We start from the raw sequence: 12,244 nt of genomic DNA, 5'->3' as shown, positions 1-12,244 counted from the left end.
TAGCGCAATAGTTCGTGTTGAAACATTTCTGTCTTGATAAATGATTTTCTTTGACCGGTCACAATCAACCTCAATAGGGTGGTCAGAAGTGGTTCATCTTCAATGTCGAAATTTCCAGCATTAAACTTTCGAAACAAAACTTTTACTGTATCATAAGAAGAAAACCTAAACTTTCAAATTTTTTTTTTGTGGCATTTAGTTGCACTGAATTTATTTCGGAATTCATAGTACATAATCGTCCTGATCTGTTGACGTGATAGCTCCATTTTGAACACTTTTTTGGTGGTCAAGATAATAGAGTTTTGACAACCAAATTACACAGTTGTGCAGTTCCAACCTTCATCTTTAGAAACCAAAAACCCGTTTGGAGAATGGTTGACTACCAAGGGAATGGCTGCTGTTGGCGTGAAGGCATCTCTCTTTGGCGGAAAATGTTTACTCAACCCGATATTAGTCCCTGATTTTAACATTTGCCGAAAACGGAAAAAAAGAACATTTACCAGTTCTGCTCGCTGGATAGGCAGACAATCTACTGTCTGTCTATTGTACTATTGAATTAAGTATAATAATTATTATATGTTATAATTAGCAGTTCTAAATAGTATATATGCTGTAAATAGTATTATCTGTTAAGATAAATTATTGTATTGTCTGCCTATAGTATTATTAAATTAAGAAAAACTGTTAGTTATTAGAATGAAAAAGTTTTGCTATTGATGGGATAAACAGCATATTAATAAGGTGCAGTCAAAGTGTTACATTAAAGTTTTTAATAAAAAAATCGGAAAAAGTCAGCTCGTCTTAAGTGATACACTATTTTTTCAAGTGAAAAATAGTTAGAAATTTGTTTTAGATGATTTCAAAAGTTAGGGGAGAGCAATACTATACTGGATTGAGAAGATAAAACCGGGACCGATTTTTTTGATAAGATTACTGCTCTAATTTATCTGAAATCGCATTAAACTAGCTGAAGACAGATACAAAGTTATTTAAAAATATATAAAAAGCAAAATAACCTATTTTTTTGCCATCACCATAGTTTTGAAAAGTTTTGATTTTAAATCCCTGTTTTTATTCTGTGGAGTTTAATTTCTTGAAGATTTTTTTTCGTTGTAGCTTCAACATCTGATAACACTTGTTTCAGTTACTGTAACATTTGCAGCACTTGGATTTTGTACGGATACCATTTTGAAATGGGTCGTAGAGGAATCCTCTAATATGCAACTGATCGAATATTTGCTGAAGAATAGTTGGAATTCAAATTCACAACGAGTTTCCGTCCTCCTCCTGGCAGTTCACTCAAGTCTCTTTTCTCAAATTTCGTAATCATCTCCTTCAAACTATTCTTCGACATGGGCTTTTTTCGCAAGACCTTTAAAAGAAGATAGTCACGCAGTGCAGCTAAGCTATTGCTACTGTTCTGATAAAATAGATTTCTAGTAAAACTCGATTTTTTATTCTGTAATGGCCTAAATATCGATGATAAAAGCACGCAGAATAATTTTATGGTACTAACTGCAAGTCCGTTTATAGGTTTGACTAATTTGCATAAATTGTTTTGATGGTCAAAAAGTGAATAGTTTTTTTTAATTTCAGAAATCGTTTCCCAAGGGTCCGTATAACGTATTTACCAAGTTTCATAAAACTTCAATAAGTAGAACGATTTCTAGAGGCTGACTTTAACTATAATTACCCTGCATGTTACAAAACTAACTTATGCTCTTTGATTTTTATATTTCCATATGTTTCACTATGTTGAAGAGTCCTTGCATTAATTTAATGTTATAAATAAATATTTTAGTATGAAAAATAATTTTTTTAATATTTGTCTACCCGATATTATCCGACTGGGATAGAAAAAATCTTGTACAACCATACATCCGAAAAATATTTTGTTTACTCTAAAAAAATATTTTTATCATATTTATCATATTTAAGGTATTTATTTTTTAAACTAACGTGCTACTTTATTCTTAGAATAAATATTTAAGCAGTTTTATTCCCGTAAATGGTAAGAAAAAAAATTGTCCCATCTACAATATGGATTGCGATAAATTTTCAGTAAAATGCGAAAACTGGATTATTGATAAATAAAAAAGTGTTTATTTATCAATAACGCATTTTCTATTACTTTTGACAGTCTCTTAACACTTTCCACATTTTCGAGTTTTTAATTTCCATACTAATTACGTTGTTTCTTTTAAAATTTATTATTATTGCTACCGAAGAAATTTTAATTGCCTTTCAAATTATTTTTCTAAGAACAGAATGTATAGAAACATGAATTGACAAAATAGGAAGAATGCGGAGACTTTACTTTCCCTTTTTACGTCCTAAACTCTCGCAGAGTGCGAACATCTTACTTGGATTTAATCATTAAATTAAATGGGTTGCTCTCTCTACTTCTCAACAATCGTTTGTTAGCCATTTCCTCTGCGTATCATTTTATTCTGCTTTACATCAATCACCATATTTTTATGAAAGTCAGAATGAGTACATTTGCAATCACCCGAACTTCTGCGCAGTTTTGATCTTTGAATGAAGTCGGCAATCTTTTGAATTTCGGAAAAATGTACATTACATACACAATTTAATTTTTAAAAGCAAGAAAATTTAAAAGTGAAACAAGTTTTCAAATATTTTTATTAAAAACGATTTAAATACATGATACACTATTCAACAATGTTTTTTAAAGTATGATTAATTTCTAACAAAATTGAGAAAATTGGTCAAAGTCTGATAGAAAAAAATCTATGCTTGTTCAAAAATTTTATTTTATCCCCATTAATAATTCCCCATAGTGAAAGTTCAACATAATTAAATATCAGCCCATAGCTATTTAAGAAAATTTAAAAAAAATATGAAAAAAATCTTATACGTTTTAAGAAATAATTTTTTAAGCATTGAAGATAATTAGTTTTTTTTTAAAAAAAATATAATCAAGTCATTAGGAAAACTTAATGCGAAAAAAAGACATAAATATTTCTCCAAACTAGAATCACAGCAATTTTAATGTTATTTGTACAATTTAAACCTGCACATATATTTATTGAAAATTTTAGAAATTTATTTTAGATTTATTTTTTTAAATAAATCATTTCTTACTTTTTATGTTGTCACTAGTTTAAGTCATTAGTTTAAATGCTCTGAGCTAAAATTTCAATTTTCGAATTTTTTTAAATTTTAAACTGAATTGAAATTCACTGTAAAATGGTATTTTCACGCTATTTTTGCTTCATATAGATTCCGAGTAAGTATTGGACCCGTATTTTTATATTTCGATCAAGAATTATTCAAATTCAGGAAATTCTTCAAATTTTTCAATTCCAGTGATATTATGTGATTGATCTTAATGCATTACATTTTGGCAACCATAGCTACTCACATCTTTTAAAATATTCGTAAGTTGAATATGAATTGGATATTTTTGGAAACAGTTTTTTTTACGACCAGATTCTGTCACAAATGTATAAGAAATGCAGATCAAAAATGATATTGAAAGAATTCCAAAAGTAAAAAGGGGTATTGTCGACTTAAAACATTTAGTTCAGTTGATAATTTAATTATTTTTACATCTTGAATTCTTGGTTTCTTACATTTTTAATAGAGAATGGATTGGAAATTTTAAATTCGTTGAACTAATTTTCTAATAGACAATTATTTAAAATGGTGATACAAGCAAACATTATTTATAAGTACTTTTTTGAAACTACAATTTGCTGTTGATGATTATTATGAAATTTTCATCATATTTTTGTTTTCCTACTTTTTGAATTTTGTATTTTTTCAAAAACAAGCAACATGTTTACTGCTCAGATTTTTTGTATGCTTTTTATTGTTAAAAGTAGCAAAAAAATTTCAATTTCTTACAAACAGAAGGACATAGTTATAAATAAATTATTTATAAGAAAACAGATATTCCAAATAAATATTTTTTTAAATAAATATTATTTTTAAATCTTTTTTTAAAAAAAAATTGTGAAAAAAATTGAATTTAATTATTAGGCAAGATACGTATTCTTCTTTCAGAACATCGTCAACTGGGATTACTTTGTCCATTGGAGTAACTTTTTCCATTCTTTAAAAGAACTGGAAAAAAACTATTTATTGGTCTTTGGGCCCAATAAAAAATCAGAAATGTTGGTTGCAAGATTGAGACAGAAGTTTTTCTATTTAGTTACAATTTATCAGTTTGAAAGCTGATTGTTGAGAAAACAATTTGAATATCTTAGCAACATTGATCCAAGAAGCTCGTAACAAAATCTAATAAGTACTACAAGTTATCACCATTTTATGCTGCACATAAAAATCATTGAAGAGGCATTTTTATACCTAAACTTTCCTATAATCTTTTAATTGAGCTATTTTACCTGATGATCTATGGGTAAATTGGAGTTACTCCGCCCCGGATTGGACTCGCCCTGACCCCAATGCTGACATAATTGTTTTATCGAGTTTTTTTCAAAAAAAACAAAAAAAAAACAAACAGATTCTTTTGGTAAAATAACAGTACTCATCTTCTTAAAAAACATGCATCCGTTTTCAAATTGCATACCAGCTGATGGTTTTCTGCAAATGTAACAAATTTATGAAAGAAAACACAAAATTGGTGAATCCCTTTAACTTGCACGCAAGAGACTTCGTGATTGCGAAATTTTGCAAGAAGTAACTCTTTGAATTAATGTCTGGCAAAAGTTTTAAAAATATGTGTTATATTCGAGAACTCAAATGGAAAGAAAAATTGTTCATTTCTCGTGAAAAAGTGTATGAATTTAACTTTTCTCTGAGTGATGCATCTCCTCCTCCCCCTACGAAAAAAAAGATTAGCTAAATTTCTTTTTGAAGAAGATTTATAAAGATTAAGTCATACAGCATGAGTTATATTATGTGCCAACATATATGTTTTCTTTTTTTTACGATGATTTCATCACTCAAATTTTTCAAGGAGAATCTTACAATTTAACTAATAACTAGTATAAATATAATTTATAAAAAGAATGAATAAAATAACTTTTTCATCTGTTACATTCTTGTTCAAACATTTTCGAAATGTTAATTTCAGAGACAGTTTTTAAAAGTAAAAAAAACCTGCTATGCAAAGTTACCTTGGTTATAGGGGTAACTTTGCCCACCAATGTAACGAAATTAGACACCAGAATTTCAAAATTTGTCCTTCGAAGTTGCAAAATTACTTATAACAAAGGTAAAGTTACCCTGATTATTGAGATAACTTAGCCAACTATGTTTTTAAATTTTTACTTAAAGGTGAATGAATGCATTACATATGAAAGAAACCTTTAAGCCCAGAACCGAGTTCAGAAAATATGCTCACTCTCTAACCAATAGAAAATACACGAAATATTTACTAAGAGTTTGAAATTGGTCAAAGTATTCCCAGTCGACGATATAGATTTTGTACAAATTTGGATAATTCTAAAAATATTTTGAAATTCGCTCTGCAGTCCATTTCTTCAGTACTACTGTATTTTATTAAAAAAGACAGTTTATATTTAATTACTTATTATGTAGTTACATTTTCGTAACTATTTTAAATTTATCTACACGATAATGACACAACAACATTTATGGAAATAAAAATGTTAGAGTTCCCAACACAACATGAACCACATCAACAACGTGAATGTCTTGCAATAAAAAAATTTGAAAATCATGAAAGAGCATGACTGAATGGATTCCTGTGGATCAAAAGTCTTATGATGTTGAGGCTGGTCATTGTGCTCTCTCGATATGAGCAATTCTTTCGATATGGATGTGACAAAATTTGAAATGGAAGCTTCACATGCGAGTCTTAGAACTCCGTCTGGAAGTGAGCTTGAGTCCATTGGTATGTCTAACTGGGCAGAAGCAGATTCAAGCTGATCATCGTGCAAGATAATCTTGTGTGAAGCCACGGAACCCTCTGGCACCATCTATAAATTAAAGTCACTTTATTTATCCATGCTAATAGATTTATTTATTTCAGGTTTTAGTACTATGAAGATTAAAGGATTGTAAAATTAAAGATCTCAAGGATTTAAACGGCGCATGATGCTGCGCAGAACAATGGGTTTTGAAATATTGGATTGTTGGGTAAGTAATTTCGCCTCTTTCCTTCGGAAGACTTAATTACATATTTTCACAGCCAATGTCACGGTTAGGATGTCCCATTTAATCATAATATATTATGACAGGTGCTATATCAACGCTTGATTGTGAATAAGTTCGATTGGTTCTAGGCAGTAGTTTTGTCTTTGGCGCCCTTTCAAGTATGGAATATGAAAAGCAGAATTTTCTTCATATTTTACTTTCTTGTCCTATCAAAAAGGTAAGTAGGTTCTAGCAAGAAAAAATTACACGATGTATCTGAAAAAGATATATTCGCAGTACTCCAGTGCCAAAACCAGTTTGCAAATTTCAATTCGGGAAAANCGGCGCAAGATGCTGCGCAGAACAATTGGTTTTGAAATATTGGGTTGTTCGGTAATTAATTTCGCTTCTTTCCTTCTGAAGACTTAATTACATATTTTCACAGTTAGGACGTTCCGTTTAATCATAATATATAATGACAGGTGCTATATCAACGCTTGATTGTGAATAAGTTCGATTGGTTCTAGGCAGTAGTTTTGTCTTTGGCGCCCTTTCAAGTATGGAATATGAAAAGCAGAATTTTCTTCAAATTTTACTTTCTTGTCCTATCAAAAAGGTAAGTAGGTTCTAGCAAGAAAAAATTACCCGATGTATCTGAAAAAGATATATTCGCAGTACTCCAGTGCCAAAACCAGTTTGCAAATTTCAATTCGGGAAAATTTCGATGAAGATGCACCAAGCCAGTTTAAGCTTATGGAGGCATAATAAAGGCATTAATTGATACAAACCGGTGAATAACAACTTGTGAGATAGCTGAAATAATGAATTTATAGAATTAAACCTTTCATGATCTAAAGAGGCCTAAAAAAAGTCTAAAGATTTATATCAAAATTTGACATATAGGATTCTCATGTTCTTATGGAAAGAAATATGCACCGTCACGTTGATGCCTGACATTTGCTTCTTACACTACAAAAAATTTAGCCATTTTTGAAGCTCATCCTCACTGGGGAGAAAAAAGGAGCTGTTTACATCAACTCGACAAAGTGTAATCTCAAATCACCTGGATCAGTTTTTTTTTCTCCAGAAAAGAACGAAACTTTTATGCCTATAGAATCATTCTACTTCCTGAAAGATATCAAAAGGTATTGTACCAGAATAAGCAATATATGATTTAAATATATGATAAAATATTTGTTCAATATAAAAATAGCCTTTTATTCGCATAAAAAAAATGAAATTACTTTCTGAACAACCCGATAGATCAGAAGGTAAAGTCTTATAAATTTTGGTTAGCACACGATTAAAATACATTGTGTAAAATAGTCCATATTTAAATCGATACACCCCAAAGTAAATAAAATCAGCTAATAATTGAAGAGTGTCATAAGAGAAGTTTCTCAGAAACATTTTTGAAAAAAAAATACCCTTTTTTGAGGAGGGATTTTTTTGTCACATTTAAATTTTGTAGATTGACTGGATGAAAGTGGAAAACTGTTTCAATTTCAATTGGAAACTTGTAATGGTATAAAGCTTAATTTCCACGCTTATGAGAAACCGTTAAAAGAGCGAACACTATGACGCGAACTGTTTTAAGATGGTTAAAGTGGTTAGATGAGAATAAAAAGCTCATAGATATTTCCAATTGAAAACTTAAGGGTAAAAAGACATAAACTTTTCAGCGAATTTATTATATATGTCACTCAAAATTTTCATTTCCCCGTTTCTTCAATCGTAGTTACATACTATCTAAAATTTAAAAGATATCAAAACTTAAAATCACTTCATTTAGAGTAAAATACTTTTTCTGCATACTCTTAAACATGAATTCAATAGGGAAAAAATTGTACTTTTAAATTGGGATTAAATTGCTAGCATATAATTCTAAAATCGAATTCAGTGGTTATTATTGTAAGTTTAAAATAGTTTTTAATAGCTAATATTGTAAGCTTAAAATAATATTCAGTAGCTAATATTTTATTTTTAAATTTTCTATTTTATAGACTTAAAAGGTAACATACCATAACATCATTGATATACCAACTAAGATTGGCGGCAGGTCTTGATTTCGATGAAGAACATCTTAAAGTCAGGTTCTCACCATAATCAGTAAAACCTCCGCTGATTTCTGGTGATTGTTCAGGAGGTACTGAAAAAAAGAAAGAAAAAAGGCTGAAACATAGATCGAATAACTCAAAACTTCCAAAACCTTATTTGAATCGTTATTCTTTCATTATTTTTGGAAAACAGTAACTCTTTAAAAAGTACTTTCCTTTTACTTTTGTTGCTTCATGATCAAAACTTAGGCAACAAAAAGCTTTTCATAACTTAAAGAAGTTCGTGCTTTCACAAATAAGATCAGTGAACATAACAAAATAATGTCTTTTGTGAGGATTAGTGAGGATTTGTATGAGGATTTTTGAAGCGAAAGTACTAAAATAAATTGTTCGTTTGAAGTTTTTACTGAAAATAACTTGGTAATTCATTTTTGGGAGATAATTAGCTTCCTTTGTGCTCCAGGTTTTCCCGAATGTTCATTTTCTTTTTAGCTATTGTTCTATTGAAAAATATTTTTTTCTTTTTCGAGCGAAGCAATACTTTTCTTCTCTTGTCTCAATTAAGGTAAGGGTTCGTAAACGAAATAATTATTTCAACTGTATGTATTTAATAGTTAAGAAAATGTTTTCTTAAGCTCGTTTAAACTTTTTAATTCTTTTTATTAAACCAGCGAGTTGAAGAAAATTTTATTCCGTTTTAATTTCTTATTTATTTATCACATTAGAATGCCTCAAATTTATTATTAACCATAGTTAATATTGAAAGGATTAAAATATTAAAAGAAAATACTATTTCCTTGCTAAGAATACTTTTTGTACAATGTTTTAATATAATGTTTATTTAATATTTTGCCAATTATAATTATGTTTTATCTTTCTAAAAATATTCAAAAAATAATTTTCGAATTACCTTTAAATAAAAGAGGGAAAAAGGGAATATAAAATGAGAAAACAAATTAAATATAGAAAATTCTCAATCTAATAAAAAAATGCAATTCTTTTTAAAGTTTCAATAAGAAAATATTAAAATTTTTTTTTTCGTCATCTCAATCATAACTTTTCTGTTCTTACTTAAATACAAAAATCTATTATTTCTTTGATATAAGTTTATATATTAAATAAAATGTTAAGTTGATCATAACGCCTGTATCTGCAGTTTAAATGTTTAGAACAATCTTAACTGCATCGCAAGCACCTGCTAATGGAATAAAACTAATTACTATTTGAAAATTTTTAATAACATTTTTCAACTACTGAAAATCATGTTTTCGAATTCAAAATTACAGAATCATGTTAATAGGTCCTAAGTGTTCCTTTCGCCTTAAAATATTTCTTTAGGTTAGGTAAACCATTTGCCGTTCAGATACTGGGTAAATTTCGTAATATTGCTTTGTATCACGTAAGCAATGCGAGAAAATGATAGATTACATATATGAATATTGAAAAAGAATACACTCTAGTGCATATGAATGCTGAGAATGGAACACGTAAGATGCGCAAGATTTTGAGTATTATTCTAGAGATTGTGTTGAAAATTGGATTCTTACAGTTTTCATATTTATTTTTATGAAAACAACAGTTTAAACTGTCCTGCAACAGAAGAATGTTTCGTCTTTTTAAATTTTGAATGTAATTACTTGATGGTACTTTGTGCAATATTATTGTTCAATATAATTATCGTCCTTCATGATTTGGGGTTATGAGTGTAACCCCCTGAATTTTAAATTAACTTTGTATACTTATTCGTAAATACAGAACAAAGAAAAAATTCAGTCTTTTAATACAAAGAATAGAATGAATAAGAAGTAAGTGATGATTGTCGTAAGATTGTGAACGCCCCCCCCCCAAAAAAAAACAAATTAGGAAAAGTATCTCTTACTTTTTCACATTAGTTTTTATTTTTAAATATTCAGACATAATTATTTGACAATAACCAAGTTACATTTTTAACTGCATCGAGTCTACCTGCAAGATGACATTGAACACTGTCTCATTGCTTATCCAATAATACCTCCTTAATTAAACATTGACAACATTTCTACCGTAATTGTAACAATCACCCTCCTGAAATTAACGGGTGTTGGGCTTAAATGTGGACAACTTAAATTTCAAACACTGTATTAATTCTAATTGTGAAGAATTAGAGAGTTAAAAGTTTATATGTTTTTTTTCGTGCATTTCTTATTTTTTGCATCAGTCATTTTCTATTTCTTGCATTTATGTACAATTTACAATGCACTTACATGCAATTTTGTTTTGGTTATATAAATATTTTTGAAATCATTTTTAAATAAATTAAATGTGAGTTGTATAAAATATAGTATGTTTAAAAGAATAATATGTGGTATGTTTAAAGTAGAATATCAGATAATGTTTCGAAAATGTTAAGTTGAATAAACCAGTAGCTGATAAGATCATTATTAGACAGATCAATGCTAGAGAAATCAAGGGTATTATTAACTATATTATGGGCAAAGTAATGAATGCAATAATTTTAATCAATTTCTAATTAATCTTTTTTTAATTTAAAATGCTTAATACTATTTAATTCCTTTTATCTTACCTCTTTTGAGAATGCATAGTTTTCAATATTCCTTAAATTTTCTTACACACTTTCAAACTAGATACACATTCTTTAAATTAACTTCGAAATTTTTCTGGACTTCTATAGCCACAAGATAGCCCCATTTGTCGGGAAAAAGCACCATAAGCATTCATTTTGAACCTCATAACTCTCTTTTTCATTGCTTCAAGGACAGAATTCATTAGGATCGTTTTCAGAGAGAGCTATGGATGGTTCTCGAGAAAGCAAATTTTAAGCTGCGTGTCTTAGAAGAAAAAGTTTAGAATTCTTAAAGAACTTTTAATGGGAAAAGAGAAGTAAACATCGACTCAAAAAATGATTAAAAAGAAATATTTCCTTTCTGAATGAGTAATAAATATTTGAGAGAAATGTGGTGTTGCTCATCAAACATTTTCACTCTGTACCTTTTTACCTATTATTTATTAATCATTTCAGCATCTTTATTTTAATTTTAATTGTTTTATCTTACAACCTATAGATTAATTTCTTATTTGCCCTTCTATCCAAGCTATAAACTAATCTACTTATTTTATCTTCCTGTAGTAAGCTCTAAGCCCTTCCAGAACTTTCTAGACGTATTATTAGAATTTCCGTTATAAAATACTCCATTTATTTCTTTTTCTTCAACTATCTAAATTTTATCAAATAAGAATTAGGTGTAGATTAGATGGAAAGTTAGATAACAAATTTTCATACATTGTTTTTACGATATTAGAGCAAACTATGTGAATATTAAAATATTATTTTGTGAACTTCGATGAATTTTTTTTTTAATTTGAACTATAATTTGTTGAAGTTATTTGAACTAGGAGCTAGGAGTGAAATAAGAGATGTTTTTTGAAATATTTTTACTCGCAATTCTTAATTTAGAGGTCTTTTACATTCAGAAATTAAATCCTTATAATTGGAAAGTAGAATTATTTAGCATAACTAAGTTAAACTATTTTCTTTTCAAGAATTTAATTATTACTCTCGTAGCTTTCTTTAGAAAAATGAAAAAAAAGAAACAAAATATTTTCTTCAGAATTTTTAAGTTTTTTGATTCAAACGTAGTTTAAACCTCGTATTAATGATCTTAAACCAATGAAAGATGAATTAAGTAATAATACACTTACTATGCATTCACGTTTAGGAATCTTTTGAATACTGAAGCCAATGGTGTCGCATTGAATTTTTTGGCGAAAAAAAATTAAAAACCATTTCAGTAGTTTTTCGGAAAACTATGTAAAATTTTGATATATTACTTTTATATCTTTAGAAAGAGGTTTTTGGAATTTGACTTCATGATTATATTTCCATTTTAAATTTAGAAAAAATGACTCTTAATTTAATTTGAAATTTCGGAATTTTTTTTGCCGAAAACTGGATTTAAACATTATTAAAAAATAAAGGTTTGAAAATAAAAATAATCCACATTAAATTGTGCACTCCAACAAACAGAGCAGAATATTTTTAGATCCTTCTTGACTAAACTTAAATAGTTTTTCTTACATAAACAATAAGGAAAGCGCTAGAA

General features: G+C 28.5%; 1 protein-coding gene across 1 annotated transcript in view; it reads right to left on the bottom strand.

Annotated features, from left to right (window-relative positions):
- Positions 1–4,475: 4,475 nt before the first annotated feature.
- LOC107446607 (cell adhesion molecule 3) overlaps positions 4,476–12,244 on the bottom strand; it is a 124,768-nt gene continuing 116,999 nt past the window's right edge. Inside the window, exons 5-6 of the mRNA XM_016061299.4 lie at positions 8,109–8,236; positions 4,476–5,930 (exon numbers count right to left, since the gene is read on the bottom strand). Coding sequence (XP_015916785.1) covers positions 5,601–5,930; positions 8,109–8,236 — 458 coding nt within the window. The 3' untranslated portion in view covers positions 4,476–5,600. The remainder of the gene's footprint in view (positions 5,931–8,108; positions 8,237–12,244) is intronic.

This window comes from Parasteatoda tepidariorum, chromosome 5, assembly GCF_043381705.1.
Source record: "Parasteatoda tepidariorum isolate YZ-2023 chromosome 5, CAS_Ptep_4.0, whole genome shotgun sequence".
Taxonomy (NCBI): Eukaryota; Metazoa; Arthropoda; class Arachnida; order Araneae; family Theridiidae; genus Parasteatoda; species Parasteatoda tepidariorum.
This window is presented reverse-complemented; position numbering and strand designations above follow the sequence as displayed.